Source organism: Mustela lutreola, chromosome 16 (assembly GCF_030435805.1).
Source record: "Mustela lutreola isolate mMusLut2 chromosome 16, mMusLut2.pri, whole genome shotgun sequence".
Taxonomy (NCBI): domain Eukaryota; kingdom Metazoa; phylum Chordata; class Mammalia; order Carnivora; family Mustelidae; genus Mustela; species Mustela lutreola.
The window spans coordinates 356,046-367,238 of NC_081305.1; the positions used below are offsets into that span (position 1 = coordinate 356,046).

The following is an 11,193-nucleotide window of genomic DNA, read 5'->3' on the forward strand; positions in this document are numbered from 1 at the left end:
CTCATGCCTGTAAGAAAACCTTTTATCTCTTGGAGTTCCTGTTAGCACCAGCTTGTGCCCCTTCCCCTCTGGGCCTCAGTGTGGGGACAGGGACAACCTATCAGGTGGGATATGACCCACACCTGATCTCTCCTTCCCATTCTGAGTGCGCCAGCTCTCAGAATGCACCTGGGGAGGGGGGTGATGCACCACAGCCTCTCCCTTCCCCGGACAGATCCTGGTGATCAGCAACCATGCAGGGTCTCTGCATCCCAAGCCAGCAACAGCCACTAAATCGGGCCCAGCAGATGTTTCCTTCTGGGAAGGGAGGGTCCTGAGCTTTTACCAGCTGAGGCCATGGCAACAGGTGTCCAGGAGCATCCCGCCCCTTCAGGGCACATCCACCCACATCCACTCCCCATTCTTCTGGGGAAGGGGTATGATCAGCTGGAGCAGCGTGCTGGTCTCCACCCGTTGGAGGGGCTGGATTCCAGCAGCCCCGTGAGCCTGGACGGCAGAGGCCTCCCCGTTTGACTGCTGTTCACCGCTGGGCACCACGGTCGTGCCGGCCGAGCAGAGGGGCCCCACCTGTCACGGCTTACAGCGCTTGCCCTGACCCTCAGACGTGGCCGGGACGGCCCGCTTGTTGCGGTGGTGGGGGAAGGTAGGCATGAGCTCCGGCTCACAGGCTGCGGGGAGGAGTGCGTTTGGGTCTGAGAACCCCACTGTGCATCTGTGATGAGCCCTGGGGTCCCCTTTCCCTCCACTCCCCTCAGGGAACAGTCTCTGCGGCCAAAGAGCACCCACATGGGCCTCAGCACACAGCCCCTGCCCGCCCGGGGTCTGCCGCACCACCCCTCAGGGGCTCGAGGAGCCGAGTGAGGCTGTGCCCCAATACACCCACCCCAGACAGAAAGGGCCACAAGAGAAGCCCCTGTGGGGATCAGTGGAGGTCGGGGGCTATGTGGGAGACTCACGCAGGGGCTTCTCCTTGAAGTACGAGCTCTCCAAGCCATCACTGGCCGTTGCCCTGCAGAGAAGGCCTCCATGTCAACAGAACCGCGGCTGCCACTGAGGCTGGTTTCCTCATACCCACCCAGCTCCGCAGCCTCCGGCATAAAAGGCAAGTGGCCAGCAGGGGTCTGGGGCCCAGAAACAGATGAGAAACCCAGAACGGACTCCATGACCTGGGTGGGCAGGACCACCCGAACTGGGGGCCTGGTCCTCCATGTCTGTGTGTCTGTGTCTGGGGAGGGGGCATCTCTGTGGCAGCACGGCCGGAGTTCTGAAAACCCCTCCCGAGGGCTCGAGGTGGAGGGGTCCCCATTCCTAACCACAGGTCAGGTCAGCACCTTTTCTTGGGGTCGTACATGAAGAGGAAGTTGAGCAGGCGCAGGCCAGCCTCCGAGAGCCACGGGAACTTGTGTTTGAGGTTGTTGTACGGCTGCTTCCTCAGGCTGTACTGACCCACCAGGGGCAGCCTGGAAAACCCCTGCAGGGACCAGGAGCTGAGCATGGGGCTGACCCGGGCAGGGGGGCAGGTGAGAGCAGAGGCCAGGCACTCACTGGCCAGATGTTCTCACTGGGCGTGCCCAGCAGCTGCACAATCAGGTCCACCTGGTGGATCTCGGACGTGCCGGGGAGAAGGGGCTTGTGGGCCAGCAGCTCGGCCAGGATGCAGCCCATGGCCCTGCAGAGGACAGCAGGCCTTACCTCATGCACCTCTACTGAGGCCAAGGGCTGGGTCAGGACCGGGTGGAGCTTGGGAGGAGGTCACGATGGGACGCAACCCCGTCCCAAATGGCCCCTCTGGGTGACCACGAGGGCAGGGCCTTTCTTCTGTGGAAGCTACGTTCTCATGCTTCCTCTTGGGATCCCAGGCTTCAGCCCTCCCCCTCCTCCGGGCGCTGGGAGGCTGGCAAAGACCCCAGCCCTGCCCCTGCCAGCGCCCGTGGGACCCACCCCAGTCCGTCCCCCAGGCCCCGGGAGACACGCTCACATCTCACCACATGTCGATGCTGGTGGTCTGCGTGGTGGTTCCCAAAAGCAGTTCGGGGGCTCGGTACCTACAAACACAAGCACTCCCCCTTGTCCCCTGCAGTCAAGCCTGGGCCTCCACCAGCCTTCCTGACAGCCTGAGGCAGCCGGGGCTCCGGACGGCCAACCCCAGCTCAGACCGCCTCATCCTCTCAGCCCACCAATGGGGGCGACGCGCCCGGTACCAACAGCTTCGCTGGGCGGCTCCTCCAGGTCTACGTCAGCCCAGTGCGGGGACAGAGCTGGCTGCCGCATGGTGCGAGACAGAGGGCTTCAACACTCTATTGGTTTTTTTTTTTTTTTAAGATTTTATTTATTTACTTGAGAGAGAGAGAGAGAGAGCGAGCATGAGCGAGAAGAAGATCAGAGAGAGAAGCAGACTCCCCATGGAGCTGGGAGCCCGATGCGGGACTCGATCCCGGGACTCCAGGATCATGACCTGAGCCGAAGGCAGTCGTCCAACCAACTGAGCCACCCAGGCGTCCCAACACTCTATTGTTAACGACAACCCCGGTCTGTGCTTCTTAAAAGCACATGAGAAAAAACAACAGTCAGCTGCGCAAACCCCCCCATTCCAAAGACAGAAGCCGGACAGGGCTCAGAACCAGGCAGGGCCCTCCCACTCTGCCGCGATGTCGTGTCCCCCCGAGAGCCCCGCTGTCTCGGGAAGTTGTCCTCAAGCCAGCCTGAGTGTGGGCGGCCGTCTGAGGCTCCACAGCCCTCAGGATCCTTGTGCTGCTTCAGCACGATCACCCCCAAAACTGCCTCCACCACACACGCTCATCCTGAGGGACTCACCAGAGCGTGACCACCTTGGGGGTCATCGGCTTCACTGGGATGCCATAGGCCCGGGCCAGGCCGAAATCCGCTGTGACAAAGGCAGAGAGGCAGGAGAGGCAGTGTCACCCGGCGGGGTCGGGGGGGATGGTGGCGTGTGCGCGCTAAGGAGCTTCCGTGTGCGAACCAGCTCTTTGCCCTCAGGGGACTGGCAAGCACTGACCTGCTCCCCGCTCCAGGTAGCCTCCCACAGACACCGGCCACAGCGCCGGCACCCAGCACCCACCTGTCTTCACACAGCCCTTATCGGTCATGAGTAAGTTGGACACCTTCAGGTCCCTGGGACAGAAACCGAACATCAGTGATCCCCAGGACACGAGCCCCACAGGCACCTGGGTTGTCACCATCACGGGCAGACTCAGAATATTGTCCTATACGTCCCCTGTTGGAACTTGGTAAACACGGGGACGGTGAGCACTTAAGGCCAACGTGCAGCTGGAGGACCAGCTCTCAGGACCTGTCTTGGGCCTGACACCCAGTCCTGTGCCCGTTCCCCACCCAGGGCTGTACAAGCTGCCGCAAGACACAAGAAGCTGCTGCTTGCACAGTCCTGCCCTGAGCCTGGAAGGTCCCCTACTGTCCTGGTCTGTGTGACAAGACTCCAGGAGGGATCTGTCCACTGCAGGATTCCTCATAGCTTTGACTATGCACCCATCGTCAGCTCCCCTGGGGGAAAAGCAGGTGCTGTTTGGGCCTGGATCTTGCCCCAAGGAACATTTACAGAACTGCACTGAGGCCGGGTCATTTCCTCTCCAGGGGCCAGGACTGGGTGTCTCGCTTCCCATGGGTCACAAACCTGCCCTCCAGACACACGTCCCTTCGGGCCCCACCCTCCTGACTCCTGCCGCTCCTCCCCCACCTGGGGCCCCTCCTACCTGTGGATGATGAAGTTCTGATGCAGGTACTGGAGGCCTCGGAGCACTTGCAGCACAATGCACTTGACCTACTCAAAAAGCAGGAGGCATCAGTTAAATGTGCCACAAGGTAGCTGGGACGATCGATGCCTCCACTCCAGGCCCTCCGGCCTCGCACCTGGGCCTCAGAGAAGGGTGTCGGCATGTTCTCCAGAAGGCTGGCCAGGTCTTGCTCACAATAACCCATCACCAGAAAGATGCTGCAAGAAAAGGGGAAGACACAGAGCACCCCTCACATCCTCCCAGGCAGGCCAAAGGGGTTGCAGGAGGCATGAATCTCGTGTGGATGGCGCACAGGGAGGAGACGGGCAGGGCAGGCTCGGCAGGGCCCAGTGCAGAGGACCAGCAGACCGCCTACCTTTCCAGGTGGTTCCCCACAACCACTTCCTTCAGCTCCACGATATTCGGATGGCGAAGGCGCAGGAGCAGGGTGATCTCTCGAAGGCTGCTGATGGGGACCCCTGCAGCCAGAGAGCCTCCTCAGTGAGCTGCGCCCCCTCCCGAGCAGGGCTCTGCCCACAACCTCAGAGACAATCAAGACCACCTGAACATGAACCTTTAACTCTTCCTTCAGTCAGTCATGTGAGACAGCATCCCTCTGTACTGACCACTCAACAGGACACGGGTCCACACGGAGCCCAGCCAGGCCCTGCCAGCAGAGGCAGCCAGAAAGGTGCTGGGGGGTAGAAATCAGGGGTGTGTGGAGCACAGGGGCTGCCGGCCCGGCCTGAGGCAGGGAGGGCTGGGTGGAGGGGTGAGGGCAGAGACAGAAGGTAGGGCCGCCACCACACGGAGGGGGAAGGCGAGCTGCGGGGGAGCTAAGGCCTGGAACACGGGGGTGGGGGCAAGGGGCCGGGAAGGACAGGAGAGGCAAGGCCAGCCTACGGCCTCCCAGAAACAGGACCCCTTTAACCCTAACGTAGTGGCTCTCAAAATGAGGCGCTCAGGCCAGAGGTCAGCCTCGGAGAGCTGGCGGCTTTCTGCCCCTCCCACGTGCGCTCACCATCTTTCTCCTTGTCCATCCGAACCTTCTTCAGGGCGACAACCTCGTCCGTCTGGGTGTCCCGGGCCCGATCTGGAACGAAAGCTCATCCATGATGAAATCTTACTTGATCCCGCACCACACACCCTTATGCCACACAGGGGCCTCGTTGGGAACTCTGGGGGTTCCCCATTCTCTTCTTCTTGGTAACTGCATGTCCAGGGACACTAGGTCCCAACCGTGCAAGCCGCACTGCCAGCCCCAGTACACACATGCTCTCTGCGGAGTCCTCTCCCCTGAGCTGGGTACAGGGTACAGGGTACAGGGTGCTAGTTCCAAGGGGCTTCCTCCAAGTTTTCCTCCTTAGAGTCAGGATGGAGGTCACCACTTTGCCTTCTGTCTGCTACGTTCAAGCAGCAAATAAGATACTTTATCTAGGAAAAAATGCTTATTTTGTCCAAAGGAGGCTCTTCAAGGCACCCACGTGCGAAGCTTCCAAACCCTTATCCGTGTGCTGCACACCAGCCTCCCCGCGGCTTCATGCCGCCGCCCCCGCTGCTTTTGGAAGCTCTAGGTCCTGCTGTAACAGTCCGCTCCACTTGCAGCCACACCGAGAATCGGAGGCTGGCACTGGTGACCGTTACACCACGGGTTAGAGCTCCCCGCACAACTTCGGCCCTGTGATGAGCGTTTGCTTCTAGCCCTAACACAGCTCCTGCTGGGACAGTCCCCTGCGCCCAAGGACGCCCATCTTGGCCACTTACACACAATGCCATAGGTGCCTTCCCCGATGCGGTTCAGCTTCTCAAACTCCTTCACGCTCCGACACCGTCCCAGCTGAAAGACAGAGGGGCCGGCAGGGCAGGGCTTGGGCAGCTAAAGGAACAACTAGAGAAGGATACTGAACACTTAACCCTAACCGAGGCGCTCACTTGTGTTCTGCTCACCAAACTAAGAGAGCCACACCCTTGGGCGTTCAGGTGAGAAAAGAGGAAAGATGCTACTGGGCCAGCAGACACTTAGGCTCTACCACAGACAGCCTTTTCCCTTCCAATCCCACGGTCCAGATGTATGCTGTCCACAAACGACAACCACTGGCCACATCTGGCTAGCAAGAATTAACAGTAAAATTTCATTTCCTCAGCTGCCATGTGTGTCGTGCTCCTCGGTGCCACATGGCTCATGGTAACCATCCTGGACAAGTCAGAAAGCAACATTTCTTCTTCTTTTTTTTCTAAGTAGGGTCCACACCCAACGTAGGGCTTTAATTCACACCCCCCCCCCCCAAGATCAAGAGTCCACAAAAGAAACATTTCCACCGTCAGAAAAAACTGAGCAGCACCAGTCTGAATTATGCTCCAGAGATGGACAAAGCTTCCACCAAACGCAGTGGAAACGCTTCTGTGGCAGAGACTAACTGACCCCAACACCCAACAGTACTTCTTCCTCTGAGTTAGGGAACAGCCCGGGGGCACGTGGCTACCCAGCCGGTGGGGGTATTTCCCACCATTGTATTTTGCAGCTAGGCAAGTCCGTTTCAGTCCACTTTGGCCAACGGGATGTGAGCAGAGAGGACAAGGGCTTCGAGGAAGGGACTTCCTGATCAAAGGAAGTCGGCCGCCCACTCCTTTCCATCTCGGAAGCAGGTGGGATTTGGACCAAGTGCAGGTAGATCTACAAGACAGATAGCGAGTGCCTGGCCCTACCTTGTGGAAAATAGCTCCCTCTCCCTGGATGTTAGGGGAGAGAAAAATGGGAGAATTCTGAGCCAGCTCCAGGCCAGCACAGAGCCTGAATACTCAGGGCGCCTGGGGGGCTCCGTCGGTGAAGCATCTGCCTTCAGCTCAGGTCCTGATCCCAGGGTTCTGGGATCGAGCCCCACATCGGGCTTCCTGTTCAGTGGGGAGCCTGCTTCTCCTTCTGCCCCTGCCCCGCCCCTGCTCATGGTCCACCCGGCCCAAATTAAAATCTTTAAAAAAAAAGGCTGGACGCTTGACTGACTGAGCCACCCAGGCTCCCCTCAAGCCCACACTCGAGCCACTGCTTCTGGGGCTGCACTCCTAGCAGAAGGCCCGTATGCTAACACGCCTGCGTGACGAGGGACGCTTGCCTACGGACTGGACAGGCATGTCCCCTTGGCTAGAAGCGCATGCAGCAAAGCTCCCATTCCCGCAGCCCCTCCGGCCTTCTCCGTCATCAGCCTCCATCTCATTCCGTCCTACCACTCGGGGGACAGGTCGGAACCACCGGCACCGAGCGCCTCCCCGAGGGGGCTTTGGGCTCCTCTCCCCCAGTTCTTCCCCACATTCTCTCCCGGAGGACTCCTGGCGGGGCCGAGTCGCGCTGTTTCTCATCTCTGTGGCGCTGCCCCGACATTCTAGGTTGGCACGCCAGGCTTCCCTGCCTCTCTGCACGTCAGAATCCTAGTCCCACGGACCAGCCCAGCAGAACGTCCTGCAAGCTGCCCCCAACCTGGACACAATTCTTCCTCTGAAGTCCTGCTATTTCCGAGGCCCGACGGGCCACGCGGGGGTGCTCCTCTGGGTGTCTGGGCTCCCATCAGGCCCCGCGGTCCTGGGAATGCAGTGGGCACCTGCTGCATGTGGGGGGATGCACCATGGCCTGAAGAACGCCACCGAGCGTTGGTGACCCTGACCCGCCTCTCAGAACGCCAGGTACAGCCCGGCCCAGCCCCCAGAGCTCCAACGACGACTCCATACCCCCAAGCTTCACTCTCCCCGCCCTGTAACCGCCGCTGACCGGACCACACGACAGGGCCGTATGCAGAGGCCTGTCCACTGGCCACTTTGCCTTCTGTCTGCTACGTTCAAGCAGCAAATAAGATACTTTATCTAGGAAAAAATGCTTATTTTGTCCAAAGGAGGCTCTTCAAGGCACCCACGTGCGAAGCTTCCAAACCCTTATCCGTGTGCTGCACACCAGCCTCCCCGCGGCTTCATGCCGCCGCCCCCGCTGCTTTTGGAAGCTCTAGGTCCTGCTGTAACAGTCCGCTCCGCTTGCAGCCACACCGAGAATCGGAGGCTGGCACTGGTGACCGTTACACCACGGGTTAGAGCTCCCCGCACAACTTCGGCCCTGTGATGAGCGTTTATTTGCTTCTAGCCCTAACACAGCTCCTGCTGGGACAGTCCCCTGCGCCACGGAAGCGGCCGGCTCCCAGGCGGGGCGCGGCCCGGCCCATTCACAGCGCACCAGGAGAGCAGGCGGCCAAGTCGACCCCAGACCCCCGACCAAACCCCCCAGAGCCCGGTCTTCACAGGCAGCTGGCCACGGGACAGCCGCGGGGTCGCCCTCGGCCCCGGCCCCTCGGCTCCCCAGTCCCGCAGCCCCGGAGCCCCTCAGCATTGGAGCCCCGGAGCCCCTCGGCCCCCCAGGCCCCAGCCCCGGAGCCCCCCCAGCCCCGGAGCCCCTCGGCCCCGCCAGGAGCTGTGGGACGGTCGTTCGCGCCCGCGTCGGAAACCTCCACGCCTTAGCGCGACACTCAGGAGCCCCAGGGGCTCCAGGCCCGGCCTGCCGCCGGCAGAGCGCCCCGAGCGGCCCCCGACGCACCCTGTGCTCCGGAGGCACCGTGAAGAAGCCCTCCTTACGGATACACTTCAGACGGATCTGCTCCGACTCGGACTCCGCGTCCCCCATGCCGAGCGCCGCCGCGCCGCCCCCCACCGCCCTGGTGCGCAGGCGCGGACGGGATTCTTCGGCGCCGGCGTGTGACGCACTTCCGGGGCGTTTCCCCGGGCGACGGTGACCGGGGTCCCCTCTGAAGACCCCGGAGGGCCTCCGTCCTGGCGGGCCGCTCGCGCTCCCGAGGTTCCCGCCTCGTCTCGGTCTTCGGCGCGGGCGCGTGAGGCGGCGGGCCGCGGAGGAACGGCCGCCGGAGGAGGAGGCCGGTGGGCGAGGGCGGCCAGGACTCCGCGCTCCGGGCTGGTGCGGGTGGAGCGCCTGCGGGGCCCGGGCGGGCCGACGAGGCGGGCGATGCTGGAGGCCGGGCGCGGGGAGGGGGCGCGAGCGGGGGCAGGAGCTGGGCGGCGGCTGGGCGTACGTGGTGCCGGAGGAGTCCACCCCTAGAATCCCTGGTTCCGACTTGACTTGTCGCCCCTGCGTTCCAGCCGTCTTCGGGTTCGCTCGCGGGCACAGAGTCCGGGACGTCCGCACGTTGTCGCTCGCGGTGCTCAGGACGACCCCGCCGAGTCCGGTCTCGGCTTCCCGCACAGCATTCGGCCGCGGCTCAGGCCGGGAAACGTGTCGCGAAGTACAAACCGGGGGGCTGAGAACGGGGCACGGAGCACTGCCTCCGACTGGAACGCCGGAGCGTGCAGCCTGCGCACCGTCCGAGGATCGACGGGCGCACCCACGGGTACCAGACGGGAGGCCTCGGACTCCGTGAGCGGCCGGTGAGGGTGGAAGGCCAGCAGGGGTCCCTGAAAGGCCCCTCCCTGGCGCGTGGGAGCCACAACCCCAGGAGGCTGTCAGCTCAACGCCCCTCCTCCCACAGCAGCTCTCACAAGGCCCCGCGGAAGTTGGAAGTGCCAGGTCCAACCCCTGCCCCAATTCCACATTCTTCGTCTGGATGGTCCAATACTCTGGATCACCTTAGAGTTGGGGTAGGAGCTCTTGGGCCTCTCCTGGTGACTGCACTTCGCTCTTCTGGGACCTGATGCCTTGAAAGTGAGTCCCCAGAGTCCAGCCTATTTTCCAAGTACAGGGGACATTCTGAAAGACCCCCCCCCCCCAGAAGATAGATAGGATAACTAACTGCTTGTTTGCTTTTCTGTGAACCGCTGGCTTTTAGGCGTAAATTAGGTTATTAATTGCTCTTTTGCCCTTCTGTAACTGCTTGGCTTATAGAAATAATAGAAGACGCCAGGATGGCATTCCTACCTTACCCCTTCTTGTTCCCCCTCCCTGCCTCTCTCCTCCCACGCGCGGGCCCTCAGAACCAATCAGCCTGTTCCCCCTTCCCGCCTCTCTCTTCGCGTGGGGGTCCCCAAAGCCAATCAGCAAACTCCACGTATGCCTTTTTCAAAAGTTCTGTCAACCAATCAGCTGCACCCCACCCAAAACTTGTTTGTACCTGTCTATAAAAACCCAGGACCACCCCAGCCTTGCCCAGCCGGGTGTGCTCAGCTAGCAGGAGCTGCTGACCACCCGCAGGCGCGCGCTGACCACCCACAGGCGCCTGCGTAACAATAAAGAACCTCTTGCTGATTGCATCCAGTGGCAGTGTTGGATTCTTGGGTAAGGGGATCCGCGGGTCTTTCAATTCCACTCGCTGCAACTGCAGAGTCCTTGCACCACGCCCTTCAGAAGTGGACAGCAAGGATTTTAATTGCCCAGCAAGAGAGAGAGATGCTGCCTGCCGCTGGTTCATCGCCCTGCATAGCCAGTGACAACAGAGGTCGTCTAATTCATGGATCACCACAAAGTTCGGTCTCTGAGCCAGAGTCCCTCTTGCCCTCTGCCAAGCTGCCAGCAGCTCTGGGGAAGGTAAGACCAAGTTAGTCACTGAGAGGAATCTCATTTACGGAAGGGGCAACTGCAGCTTCCCAAAGGGCAGGATGGCCCTTCTGCCATCATGGCTGAGACTCAGAGCACAGTGAGCAATGCCAGCTACTCAGTGCTCGTTTATTCTCGGAAATGATAGGCATCTACGGTACTGGGGTTTCTGTGTCGGTAGTAGGGCGTCCATTCAACCTGCTCCTTAATAGTTCTCTGCTCGTCGCTTCCGATGGAACTGTAGCTGGTCAGAGTCTCTCTTGAGGCTCTAGTGATGATGATCTGTGGAATGACAACTGTCTTCTGGCTCGCCTTTACCTTTCCATCAGGGTTCTCTAGAAGGAAGAAAACATCCAGGTATTTAACGTGTCTGTGGAAAAGCTCTTCTACAAGGCGGACAATGCCTATGTTAGGGCCAAAGCAAAAGAATTCGATGTCTGGTTCCGGAAAAGGAGGGCAAGATCGCAAGCAGCCTGAACAGCGAGTGAGCGTTCCGGAGCTCTAACCGGTGGACACCTCAGGCGCGAGGGTAGAGAATACTAGACACTCTTTCAGGGAATAGAAGGGAGACACACTTCCACCATCCACTGTGGAGAGACCGAGCTGCCAGACAGCTTCTGGGACAGACAAGGAAGGGGACAGAGAGAGAAAAGAAGCAGCAGGTTCTGCCCCAGAGGTGAATGTTCAGATACAGTTTCCAAAGGATTCTAAATCTGGTTAAAAATAAAACCAAAAAAACCACCTCTCTGTATAGAACCTTATCAATGAATGCGGAATAATTAACGTTTCTCCTTTAAAAAAAAAAATTATTTATTTATTTTTTAAAAGACTTTATTTATTTGACAGGCAGAGATCACAAGCAGGCAGAGAGGCAGACAGAGAGAGGGAGGAGGAAGCAGGCTCCCCGCTGAGCAGAAAGCCCGATTGGGG

At 60.3% G+C, this 11,193-nt stretch overlaps 1 protein-coding gene across 9 annotated transcripts; it reads right to left on the minus strand.

Moving 5' to 3' along the window:
* Nucleotide 1: 1 nt before the first annotated feature.
* On the minus strand, nt 2-8,455 carry CDK10 (cyclin dependent kinase 10). 9 transcript variants are annotated; one of them, XR_009348801.1, is made up of 14 exons: nt 8,320-8,455; nt 5,514-5,586; nt 4,771-4,842; nt 4,126-4,228; nt 3,886-3,967; nt 3,729-3,796; nt 3,017-3,132; nt 2,815-2,884; nt 1,986-2,045; nt 1,546-1,669; nt 1,332-1,471; nt 957-1,009; nt 193-668; nt 2-154 (listed from the first exon to the last, which is right to left on the minus strand). XR_009348801.1 is itself a non-coding variant. In XM_059152829.1 (14 exons), exons 4-14 carry the CDS (start codon nt 4,787-4,789, stop codon nt 571-573), a joined length of 933 nt encoding a protein of 310 aa, XP_059008812.1. In that variant the 5' UTR covers nt 4,790-4,842; nt 5,022-5,183; nt 5,514-5,586; nt 8,358-8,451; the 3' UTR covers nt 2-570. The 9 variants fall into 9 exon arrangements, 8 of the variants coding, with proteins under 8 accessions (XP_059008812.1, XP_059008813.1, XP_059008806.1 ...); XM_059152829.1 differs by adding an exon at nt 5,022-5,183 and having other exon boundaries at nt 2-668; nt 8,358-8,451; XM_059152830.1 differs by lacking the exon at nt 8,320-8,455 and adding exons at nt 5,022-5,183; nt 5,697-8,068 and having other exon boundaries at nt 2-668.
* Between the last annotated feature and the right edge of the window lie 2,738 nt (nt 8,456-11,193).

Coding starts and splice junctions, on each gene's coding strand:
- CDK10 (XM_059152822.1), bottom strand. CDS start 8,406: ATGGGGGACGCGGAGTCCGAGTCGGAGCAGATCCGTCTGAAGTGTATC. Junction 4,843..5,513: donor AGGCACCTATGGCATTGTGT/GTAAGTGGCCAA, acceptor CTTTCGTTCCAG/ATCGGGCCCGGGACACCCAG. Junction 4,229..4,770: donor GATGGACAAGGAGAAAGATG/GTGAGCGCACGT, acceptor CTCTGGCTGCAG/GGGTCCCCATCAGCAGCCTT.